Consider the following 12,732-nt stretch of genomic DNA (forward strand, 5'->3'; position numbering starts at 1 on the left):
CAACAAACTGAAAGAAGACTTAAATTCAGACTTAAATTTGGATATTATATCCTGTCAGTACTGTTCCAAAATGGAAACTATCTCGACAGAGGAACCAGCCACAGGAACTTCTTTTTTCCCCGATTTGGTGAACTTTGAAGCCATTGTAAGACCGGTGTAGTTGCAGGCAGTAGGGAAAATAAGAATTTTAACAATCTGGAGTAAAAAGAAGGAAAGAAGAAGTGCGGAGATAAAAAATAAAACGGAGCGACAGTGTTAAGCGACTAAACCATCGCCATCTTGACTGGAAGTCATAGCTGGAGTCTCTGGGAGCAATTTGGAAGGTGCAGGATTGATAATGTCCCAAGGATGAAAAAGTATTCTAAAGGCAGGATGACATAACCATGGCTGACAAGAGAAGTCCAAGGCAGCACAAAAGCAATATAATGTAGCAAAAATTGGTGAGAATTTAGAGGATTGGGAAGCATTTAAAAACCAACAGAAGGCAACTAAAAAGGGCTATAAAGAAAGAAAAAATGAATATGAAGGTAAACTAGCCAATAATATAAAGAAAGATACCAATTTTTCCAGATATATAGAGAGTAAAAGAGAGGAGAGAGTGGATGTTGGACCACTTGAAAATAACACTGGAGTGGTAGTAATGGTAGACAAATAAATTGCAGATGAACATACTAAGTTTTTTGGGTCAGTCTTCACTGTGTTAGACACAAGCAGTATACCAGATGCTTGAATGTCAGGGAAAGAATTAAGTGTAGGTGCTAATAATGAGGAGGTGTTTGGAAGCTGAAAGGTTGGAAGGTAGATAAGTCACCTTGATCAGATGAGGGTTCTGGAAGAGGTAGCTGAAAAGATTGTGGAGACATCAGTAATGATCTTTCAAGAACCACTAGATTCTGGAATTGCAGATGACAATCCATTCTTTCAGAAGGGAGGGAGGCAGAAGAAAGGAAATTATAGGCCAGTTACCCTGATTTCAATAGTTAGGAAGGTGTTGGAGACCACTATGAAGCGTGGGGTTTCGGTCTACTTGGAGGCACATAATAAAATAAGCCAAAATCAACATGGTTTCCTCAATGGGAAATCTTGCCTGGCAAATCTGTTGAAATTCTTTGAGGAAATAACAGGCAGGTTAAACAAAGGAGAATTGGTGGATGTTGTTCATTTGGAATTTCAGAAGGCCTTTGACAAAATGTTGCTCATGAGGTTGCTTAACAAGTTAAGAGCCTATGGTATTACAGGAAAGATACTAGCCATGGATCGAAGATTGGCTGACTGACAGGTGGCAAAAATTGGGAATAAAGACAGCCTTTTCTGGTTGCTGGCCAGTTACAAGTGGTGTTCTGCAGGGTTTGGTGTAGGGACTGATTCTTTTCACAATGATTTGGATGACGGAATTGATGGCTTTGTAGCCAGGTTTGTAGATGATACAACAATAGGTGGAGGGGCAGGTAGTGTTGAGGAAGCAGAGAGTCTTCAGAAGGATATGGACAGATTGGGAGAATGGGCAAAGAACTGAGTGATGGAATATAATACAGGGAAGTGCATGGTCATGCACTTGGGTAGAAGGAATAAAGCTGAGGACTATTATCTAAATGGGGAGAAAATTCAAAAATCAGAGGTGCAAAGGGACTTGGGAGTCCTCATGCAGGATTCCCTAAAGGCTAAGTTGCAGGTTGAGTCAGTTGTGAGGAAGACAAATGAGAACTAGAATACAAAAGTAAGTATGTAATGCTGAGGCTTTATAAGACGTTGGTCAGAGCACACTTGGAGTATTGTAAGCTGTTTTGGGCCCCTTATCTAAGAAAAGATCTGGCAACACACATCAAAGTTGCTGGTGAACGCAGCAGGCCAGGCAGCATCTGTAGGAAGAGGTGCAGTCGACGTTTCAGGCTGAGACCCTTCGTCAGGACTAACTGAAGTAAGAGTTAGTAAGAGATTTGAAAGTGGGAGGGGGAGGGGGAGATCCATAATGATAGGAGAAGACAGGAGGGGGAGGGATGGAGCCAAGAGCTGGACAGGTGATTGGCCAAGGGGATATGAGAGGATCATGGGACGGGAGGTCCGGGGAGAAAGGCAAGGGGGAGGGGGAACCCAGAGGATGGGCAAGTGGTATAGTCAGAGGAACAGAGGGAGAAAAAGGAGAGTAAGAGAAAGAATGTGTGTCTAAAAATAAATAACGGATGGGGTATGAGGGGGAGGTGGGGCATTAGCGGAAGTTAGAGAAGTCGATGTTCATGCCATCAGGTTGGAGGCTACCCAGACGGAATATAAGGTGTTGTTCCTCCAACCTGAGTGTGGCTTCATCTTTACAGTAGAGGAGGCCGTGGATAGACATGTCAGAATGGGAATGGGAAGTGGGATTAAAATGTGTGGCCACTGGGAGATCCTGCTTACTCTGGCGGACAGAGCGTAGGCGCTCAGCAAAGCAGTCTCCCAGTCTGCGTCGGGTCTCGCCAATATATAGAAGGCCTCATCGGGAGCACCGGACGCAGTATATCACCCCAGCCGACTCACAGGTGAAGTGTCGCCTCACCTGGCCTTCTATACATTGGCGAGACCCGACGCAGACTGGGAGACCGCTTTGCTGATCACCTACGCTCTGTCCGCCAGAGAAAGCAGGATCTCCCAGTGGCCACACATTTTAATTCCACATCCCATTTCCATTCTGACATGTCTGTCCACGGCCTCCTCTACTGTAAAGATGAAGCCACACTCAGGTTGGAGGAACAACACCTTATATTCCGCCTGGGTAGCCTCCAACCTGATGGCATGAACATCGACTTCTCTAACTTCCATTAATGCCCCACCTCCCCCTCATACCCCATCCGTTATTTATTTTTATACACATATTCTTTCTCTCACTCTCCTTTTTCTCCCTCTGTCCCTCTGACTATACCTCTTGCCCATCCTCTGGGTTCTCCCCCCCCGTCTTTCTCCCTGGGCCTCCTGTCCCATGATCCTCTCATATCCCTTTTGCCAATCACCTGTCCAGCTCTCGGCTCCATCCCTCCCCCTCCTGTCTTCTCCTATCATTTTGGATCTCCCCCTCCCCCTCCAACTTTCAAATCCCTTACTCACTCTTCCTTCAGTTAGTCCTGACGAAGGGTCTCGGCCTGAAACGTCGACTGCATCTCTTCCTACAGATGCTGCCTGGCCTGCTGCGTTCACCAGCAACTTTGATGTGTGTTGCTTGAATTTCCAGCATCTGCAGAATTCCTGTTGTTTGTGTTTTTAAGAGAAGATCTGTGGTATTGGAGAAAGCCCAGAGTAGGTTCACAAGAATTATTCCAGAAATGGAAGGATTAATGCTGTGGATCTATACTTGCTAGAGTTTAGATAGATAAATGAGGGAGGATCTGATTGAAATCCATCGGATATTGAAAGGCCTCACGTGAGTGAATGTTTCATATAGTGGGTGAGTCTAGGACCAGTGGGCACAGCCTCAGAACAGAGGAATGCCCATCAGCTGCCTGCATGCAGACACTTCTCAAGGTCGTAAATGGTATATATACTTTGGTAGTAGATGTACTTGGAACTTTTGAATATTAAAACAGATAGTACTAATTGTTTGTCAGAAGCCCTAGCAATCATGTAGAGAAATTTACCAGCAATCATTCAATCAAAGTCAGAGTAAATTTATTATCAAAATATATTTATGCCAGCATTCCTTTTCTTGCGGGCATTCACAGTAGATACAGAGAAGTGCAATAGAATCAGTGAATAACTGGTGGGTATCTGGAATGCTTTGCTCAGGGTGGTGGGAGAGTCAGGGCTTTCGGGGCTTTTAGGAGATGTTGAGATAGACACATGAATGTGAGGAAAATGGAAGGATATGGACGTCGTGTAAGCAAAAGGGATTAACTTAGTTGGCCATTGAATTACTAACAGCCTGTTCCTGTGCTGTACTCTTCTATGTTCTATGATAACCTGCACATAAACAAAAATGGACAACAACCAATGTTCCCTCTAACATTTTTTACAGCTGCAGGACCAGCCATTGCTGTGAGCTGGAAATTTTTACATGGCCTGAAAACTGTGAGGCACTTTAAATTTGTTTTGTAAAATGCATACTATGAATATTTAGAATAACATTTGAGAAATGCCATATTTTTGATTTTATTTTTTAATTAAAGGGTCTAATGAAATAGAACAAAAAAAAAATCTTTGGCATTTAGTAAACTTTTTCTAGCTAAATGAACTCTTCTCAGGCTTCCAGTCGGGTATAGGTATCAATTATAACCGACATTTTGATGACCAACTCTGCTGTCTTCTGGAGGTAGTACCTGTACCTGGCTGGAAGCCCGGGAAGAGTTTATTCGTCATATATGCCAGGAAAGCACTAGATCCTTTTTCTAGCTGTGTCAGATTTCACCTGCATGGCAACAAAGGCTATGTGTGTGGGAGCATTTCAGTTTCAGTGTGGCCGCGCACCCATCCAGCTTAGAGGGAACATTGACAACAACCAATGTGCAAAACAAGACAAACTGTATAAATAAAAAATATATATATTAGAAAGTAATAAATCACTTTGAGGATATTAGTGGTAGAGTCTTTGAAAGTGAGTCCATAGGCTGTGGAACCAGTTCAGTGTCGAGTTGAGTGAAGTTGCTTAAGCTGGTTCAGGAGCCTGATGGTTGAAAGGTAATTACCATTCCTGAACCTGGTGGGACCAAAGGCTCCTGTACCTTCTTCCTGATGGCAGCAGTGAGAAGAACATCTCTTTGTTAAGCATCCCTGTTAACTAACGTGGCCAGATACTGTACTCACCTGTAATACAGCCCACGCACAAGAAAAGCGGGAAAACATTATTGCAAAACGACGCAGCTATCATTCCAATGGAGCACAATATTCCTCCCCCCATCATCACTGGACGGGATCCATACTTGTTTACCAGGATACTGCTTATCGGCCCTGCAGAGAAACAATGAAATGGGAAAATACATCATACTCTTTTACAGGAAAGAAAGATTGCTGTTCAAGTTATTCATAGTCTTGATGAATATTCAAGAAAATACAAAATTATACATCAAACCAAATGTCTCCAATTATTTTGCACTATGTTCAGTGTGAAATTGAGCTGATTGAGCAGCTTTTGAAGCACCAACAGGGGATATATTTAATGCAATCTTCTACGTGGAAACTATTTCACTCATATTATTTGAAGAATTATCCCACTGAAATCAAACCAGCTGGATTAATATCCAAAGGCCTAGAGCAGTGATCCAGTGGAACATGTTTGAAATCCTGTAGCAACAGGCATTACCTTCACCGCACAGTTCAATTATGCACAGATTCTCACTGACTGCCCAATTGTCAACAATGAACAAGACCCTCGCCAATTCCCTGCATTAGATTCCCAATATTCCACACACCTCGACTTAACAGAGGTCTGAATAAATACGTGGAGGGGAGTTTGGAGCACTATGATCGACGAGCAGCTCATGCTAGGAATTTTGACTGCTTTTGGGTTGACAGATCAAGCCAGACCTTCACAATTCTGTGTGAGTTGTGTGTGAATCCATAGCCTTAAACTTTTTTTGTGTTGGCACGTGGCCAAGTGGTTAAGGCGTTCGTCTAGTGATCTGAAGGTTGCTAGTTCGAGCCTTGGCTGAGGCAGCATGTGTGTCCTTGAGCAAGGCACTTAACCATACATTGCTTTGCGATGATATCGGTGCCAAGCTGTATGGGTCCTAATGTCCTTCCCTTGGACAACATTGGTGGCATGGAGAGGGGAGACTTGCAGCATGGGCAACTGCTGGTCTTCCATACAACCTTGCCCAGGCCTGTGCCCTGGAAACCTTCAAAGGCGCAAATCCATGGTCTCATGAGACTAACAGATGCCTATAAAAAAACTTTTTTTTATTAAAGAGGCAAGAGCAGCACTGGGGCATACTCCCATACACCTGCTTACTCAGCTTTGCACAACACCCTGACATTCATAATTAGTATTCTAATGATGCAATTATTTACATTACCAAAGTCTAGATACAACTGTTTAAGATTCTATCCAAATTATTGGAATAAATGACCATAAGGCCATATGACATATGAGCAGAATTAAACCATTCACCCCATCAAGTCTGCTGCTCTATTCCATTTTGGCTGATTTATTATTCCACTTAATCCCATTCTCCTGCCTTCTCCCCTAATATCTGACACCCTTATTAATCAAGAGCCTATCAACCTCCACAACCTTCTGTGGGAATGAATTCCACAGGTTCACCATGCTCTGGCTGAAGAAATTCCCCCTCATCTCTGTCCGAAAGGAACATCCTTCTATTTTGAGAGTGTACCCTCTGGTCCTAGACTCCCCCACCATGGGAAACATCATTTCCATGTCCACTCCATATTCAATAAGTTTCAGTGAGATTCTCCCTTTATTCTTCTAAACTGCCCAGTGCCATCCTTCACTCCTCATATGTTAACCCTTTCATTCCTTGAACTTTCGTGAACTTTTTCTGGACACTTTCCAACATCAGCACATTCTTTGTTAGATGAGGGGCCCCAAAACTGCTAACAATACTCCAAGTGTGGTCTGACCAGTGCCTTATACAGCCTTCAAATTTTAATAGTTCCTTTTGTATTGCCTTTAAATGGTTTGAGACTAAGTGTGATTGCACCTTTAATGGAAAGTCAGAGAGTTTAGTAACCTGCTTTTTCTGATGCTGTCTTAAGTTTTTTCACACAGTCTGCTGAACTAGCTGAACTGTGACTACATAAACCCTGTTACAGGAGAGTTGCAAGGGAGTTATTTGTGAAATCTGCTTACACCATCACAAAGTTACTGGTCCCATTATTGCCGTATGTTGTAACATGGGTGAATGTGAACCGGTTAAGTTGTGGGCACACTCATTCAGCTGAGTGGAAGCCAAAGATTAAATAATCAAGTATTAGAAATCTGAAATAAAACTGAATACTCAGCAGGTCAGGCTGCATCTGTGGAGAGAGAAAACGGGCTCACGCTTCATCTTTCATCAGAATTGGGAAGAGTTAGATCAAAAAAGATTCAAGAGGCTGGGATGGGGGGATGGACAGAATGGAAGGGAAGGTGTGTGGAGTTGGGAGGACAGAGCTGAGAGCAGAACGATACAAGTGGTGGTGTTGCTGGCTGAAAGAGAGAGGTGAAGGCTAGTGTACAGGGTGGATGTGAAAGCAGGTGATCGACACATCTGAAGTTAGCAAAGGATTTTCAAAGTTCAAAGCGAATTTGTTATCAATGTACATATAGTCACCATATACAACCCTGAGATTCATTTGCTTCAGGCTTACCCAATAATCCATAACAGAAATAGAATCAATGAAAGTCTGCAACAACCTGGAGGTTCAACCAGTGTGTAAAAAAACAACAAACTGTGCAAATACAACAATAAATAAATAAATAAGCAATAAATATCAAGAACATGAGATGAAGAGTCTTGAAAGTGAGTCTACAAGTTGTTGGAACTTTTCAATGATGGGGCAAGTGATGTTGAGTGAAGCTATCCCCTCTGGTTCAAGAGCCTGATGTTTGAGGGGTAATCACTGTTCCAGAACCTGGTGGTGTGAGTCCTGAGGCTCCTGTATTTCTTCCTGATGGCAGCGGCGAGAAGCAAGAAGGAGAGGGGAGAAAATGAATGCTGGAAATGCACAACACAAGGCTGAAACATCAATCTATCCATGAAATTGGGCATTTTGCTCTTTGCTGTCAATTCTGGATGTCTGTAATATTTCCTTTAAATGCTTCCTTAATCGATGTTTAACTTCACAGCATCAGCACAAAGACAGAGAAGTCAGTCTGGAGAGATGGTTGGAAAATCAAAGTTACAGGCAAATGGAAGCCCCGAGCCATACAGCATCCTAAAAAAATTGCTGCTCACCCTGCTCCTCGCACTCCAGTATAGAAGGAGCCAGCAAATTGTCTTCTTGGAAACAACTCTGCATTGAAAATCTTCCAGATATTCTTCCACTCAGTTTCATCAACCTTACTTAATCCACAGAGCGAATGGAATTGGAATCTTGCTAACCAACCTTGTGTTTTTTACTGTATGTCTACAATGTAAATCATGATATATTTATAGAGTATATGTCAGGCCTGTACACACAGCCTCCTCCCAGTCTCCACCAGCTAACAGGAGTTACCTACCACTCATTTCCGACCCATTACCTGCAGCCTATTTAAACCCAATTCTTATCCACAGTCCTTGTTCACTCATTCAAACCAGCCAGCCTCAACCAGTTGCTCCCAGCCCTCAGCTACCTTGTTACCTTGTCATGTTAAGTATCTGTTCTTTCTTGTTTTGTGTCCCCTTGTGGTTTGTTATTTTGCAGTTTATTATTAAAGTTATGGCTGACTGCTAAGTTGTCTCCACTGCTTTACGTCTGGGTCAAGCCTCCTCCACATTTCCTGACAGAATGAGAAACACAGCAGAGTTTCCTCGCTTAAAGGAAGTCATCCATCTTGGCGAGTACACAATCCAGGAGCAGCAGAAAACCATTGACCATCTGCTCACCATTGTCAACCAGCTCTCCATCTCATATCAGCAACCCACACCCGTTAACCTCCTCCCTCAGAACCTCAGGTTCCAATTACCAAACACTTCAAAAGATCCCCAACTTCCTGTCCCAGTGCATCTTACAATTAAGCAGCAGCCGGCCCTGTATTCTATGGACCGAGCCAAGATTGCCTTCATCACCTTTCTTAACTGGAACTGTTCTGACCTGGGCTGCTGTTAACTGGGACAATAAAACCACCATCAGCGCTGAGATATGCCAGGTTTTCGACCAACCGGGAAATGGAAGGGAGGCAGCTGATATGATACAACTAGGCTCACGCTTACTGTTGGATCACATTGGAATTCAGGAACCTCGGGGTAGAGTGCAGCTGGAATGTGGAAGCTCATTACCATCATGGCCTCTCAGAGCGCTTGAAAGATCAGCGGTGTACTGGGAGGTGACCACCAACATCGAAAGCCACATCTCTCCGACCCTCTGTATTGTCAAGCATATTATGGAAAGACCTTCCAGATCACATACTGGAACCCTAGTTCCATTCCCAGAAACATTTCCAGCTGCAGGACCGTCATCAGTAACGCCTCTAGAATCTATGCAGTTAAGGAGGGCTTCCTCAATCCCCCAAGATCATTAGCATCAATGGATAAGCAACTTGTGTGCTTATTGTGTGATCATCCATACATCAAATGCCTATTGCATTGGGGAAATAGCATCCAGGTGCAGATGAGGGACCTTCTATCTGCAAAGCTCCCTCCGGCCCCTCATTCCAGCACGGTAGTCTGACTCACTCTCTCTATCCTCCACACTCTGACAGCTTTATGTGTAAGGGAGGCTCTGATGGATTCTGGGGCAGCAGGCAGCTTTCAGGACCAGACTGTGTGTGTGCAGCCTGGACTCCCTACTGAGCCCATCTGTCACTACGTCTGCCCCATGGCCTTTGATGGACATCCCTTGGGGTCTGGGGCTGTGTACATGAGCATCAGCGAGCACTGTGACTCCATCCAATTCCTCCTTATCGACTCAACCAACACTCCTCTCACCTGGTCATCCAGATCACTGCTGCATGGAGATACACCAGCCTCACAGACTGTCACCTTCGGTAAGAGGGAAGTCAGAACCCTGCAAACTCACAGACTGTCACCTTCGGTAAGAGAGAAGTCAGAACCCTGCAAACTCACAGACTGTCACCTTCGGTAAGAGGGAAGTTAGCACCCTGCAAACTCACAGACCACATGACTGCATGATTAATATCCTCCTGGAAACAACCCATGTCCAAGGTCATCTCTTCTCCCTCTCCCCTCCTGACACCCAAGCCATGAATTACTGCATTGCTGACGTTCTAAAGCACGGCTTCATTCGACATTCCTTGTCCCCAGCTAGTGCAGGATTCTGCTTACTCAGGAAGGAAAATGGAGCTCTGTGTCACTACATTGACTCCTGTGGGCCCAATAAAATCACCATTAGGAATCACCAGCCTCTCCCCTTGATGGACAGCACATCGAAACACTTTGCAGAGCCCAGACCTACAGAGTGTGTACAACCTGATCTGCATGGCACCCACTGGTCAATTTGAATACCTGGTGATACCTTTCAGACTTTCCAACAGTCCAGCCCTTTTCCAAGCTTTTATTCACAAGATCCTCTGAGAAACACTACACAGGTATAAGTTTTTCTACCTCGATGACATCCTCATCTTCTCCAAGATCACACCACTGTTGTAATGTGTAGTTACTGTCGCCTTCCTATCAGCTTAACCCAGTCTGGCGATTCTCCTCTGACCTCTTTCATCAACTAGCCATTTTCAGCCACTGACCTATTACTCACTGGATGCTACTTTGTTTTCTGCACCATCCTCTGTGAACTCCAGAGAGTATTCTGTGTGAAAATCCTTAGATCAGCATTTTCTGAGGTACTCAAACCACCCCATCTGGTACAAATTATTAATCCACAGTCAAAGTCATTTAGATCATATTTCTTCCCCATTCTGATGCTTGGTCTGAACAACAACTGAATCTCTTGAACATGTCTGCTTGTTTTATGCATTGAGTTGCTGCCACATGATTGGCTAATTCAATATTTGCATCAATGAGCAGCTGTACCTAATGAAGTGGCCACTGGGTGTATAAAGCACAACAGAGGAAGCAGTAGAAAGTGGAAAATGACCCTTTCTGGTACATCGCAGCAGCAGTTGACCTATGATGGGTACTGTCTTTATTTAAAGAACAGGGATGGTGCTATCCCACATCATTGTCCTTCATTAGGAGGCCCATTGTCTTTGTTTAATGCACATTATAAAACACATTAAGAACTTCAGATAGAGATAACTGAATTGACAGTCATGAGCTTCTAATTTTAATTGGGTTAAGTTAGTCAGTAAACACAAATACTTGTTAGCAATTCGTAGACCCAAGTGTAGGTCACTCCCATCATAACAGTTTCAAACATGCAACTGAAAGCAGTGACTTCCCCCCATTCTGGTACATACTGATTAACAGCTCAAAACTTAGCTCTTTCTCAGAAAAGTAAAACACCATCTTAGAAAAAAGGGTCTCAGCCCAATATGTCAACAGTTTACTCTTCTCCATAGATGCTGCCTGACCTGCTGAGTTCCTCCAGTATGTTGTGTGTGTTGTTTTGGATTTCCAGCATCTGCAGGCTTTCTCATGTTCTCAGAAAGAAGATTTATAGGTTGATTTCTGGAGCATAATATTCTCTACCATTGCACTCGCTGAAGGAAAACTTGGCAAATATTAGATATGGTTGAAAAGCAAAGTGCTGCAGATCTAAAATGAAAATGAAAAATGCTGGAAGTAGCTGGTAGGTCAGCCTGCATCTGTGGGAAGAGGAAGGACGTTAATATTTCAAGTCAAAGGCTTGTTATAACTGGGAAGAAGAGAAATGAACCTTGTTAAACTGAAGGGAAGGTGTGAAAGGGTCTTTAAGTTTAGTTACAGTATTTTGCTATAAAAATATTTTAGGATGTCCTGATGTTATCCACTTTATGACAGTAATCTTCAATCTTTGACATGTGATTGTTTGGGAATCCTGATATAATCATGTTAGTGCCTTTGGGAGATTGAGGAGATTTGGCCTGTCACCAAAGACTTGCCAATTTCTACAGAGTGCATTCTGACTGATTGCATATCGGCCTGGTATGGAGGCTGCAACCACAGGATCCAAAGAGGCTGCAGAAGGTTCTAGACTCAGCCAGCTCCATCATGGACACATTCCTCCCAACCATCAAAGACATCTTCAAGAGTTGGTGTCTCAGGGTGGTTGCATCCATTACCAAGGACCTTACCACCCTGGACAAACCCTCTTCTCGGAACTAGCATCAGGGAGGAAGTCTGGGAGCCGCATTTAATGCTTTAGGAATGGCTCCTTCCCTCCACTACCATATGCCTGAATGGTCCGTGAATACCACCTCCTATTGCCCTTTTGCACATTTTACTGTATAGCACAGGAATTTTTAAGTCTTGCACAGTACTACTGCCACAGATTTCACATCAGATAAGTAGTGATAATAAAACTTATTCTGATCCTGGTCCTGTATTTGGCACAGTCACTAGCCAAAAATGTGAGCTCGTAGCCCAGAGTTTCAGCATCTTTTAAATTTATATCCAATCTATAATTCCAATAGGCTTCCCACTTGGAACTAAATGGTGTAATTTATCAATTCTAAAACCGAAGACAACTTCCATCAAATTCAACGAACTCAGTGCCAGGCTTTCTGTTGGCTGCAAAAAACAAATTCATAAATGATCAAGGTTCATGAGTGGAAGTCCTGCAAAGCTGGCAGGTGCATGGTCAGTACGAGATCTGACTCGCAGTGACTCCTGCAGCCTTGGCTTATGATTAGTATCTCATGATACCACATCTACACTCATTGGCCTCTTTATTCGGTACCTCCTGCACCTAATAAAGTGGCCACTGAGTGTACGTTCATAGTTTTCTGCTGCTGTAGCCCATCCACTTCAAGGTTTGGTGTGTTTTATGCATTCACAGATGTCCTTCTGCACACCACTGTTGTAACGAGTGGTTATTGAGTTATTGACATCTTCCTGTCAACTTGAACCAGCCTGGCCATTTCCCTCTGACCTCTCTCATTAATAAATTATTTTAATCCACAGACCGCTCATTGGATGATTTTTGGTTTTTGCATCACATTCTCTGTCAACTTTAGAGACTGTTATGCATGAAAATCCTAGGAGACTAGCAGTTTTTGAGATGCTTAAACTACCC

The 12,732-nt window shown here is 43.4% G+C and overlaps 1 protein-coding gene across 2 annotated transcripts in view; it reads right to left on the reverse strand.

Annotated features, from left to right (window-relative positions):
• LOC134351795 (monocarboxylate transporter 2-like) overlaps nt 1–12,732 on the reverse strand; it is a 208,108-nt gene that overhangs the window by 66,729 nt on the left and 128,647 nt on the right. For both annotated transcript variants that reach the window (XM_063058491.1, XM_063058492.1), the window contains exon 3: nt 4,768–4,911. In XM_063058491.1, coding sequence (XP_062914561.1) covers nt 4,768–4,911 — 144 coding nt within the window. The remainder of the gene's footprint in view (nt 1–4,767; nt 4,912–12,732) is intronic.

The sequence above is a fragment of the Mobula hypostoma genome, chromosome 9 (genome assembly GCF_963921235.1).
Source record: "Mobula hypostoma chromosome 9, sMobHyp1.1, whole genome shotgun sequence".
In the NCBI taxonomy this organism is placed as follows: domain Eukaryota; kingdom Metazoa; phylum Chordata; class Chondrichthyes; order Myliobatiformes; family Myliobatidae; genus Mobula; species Mobula hypostoma.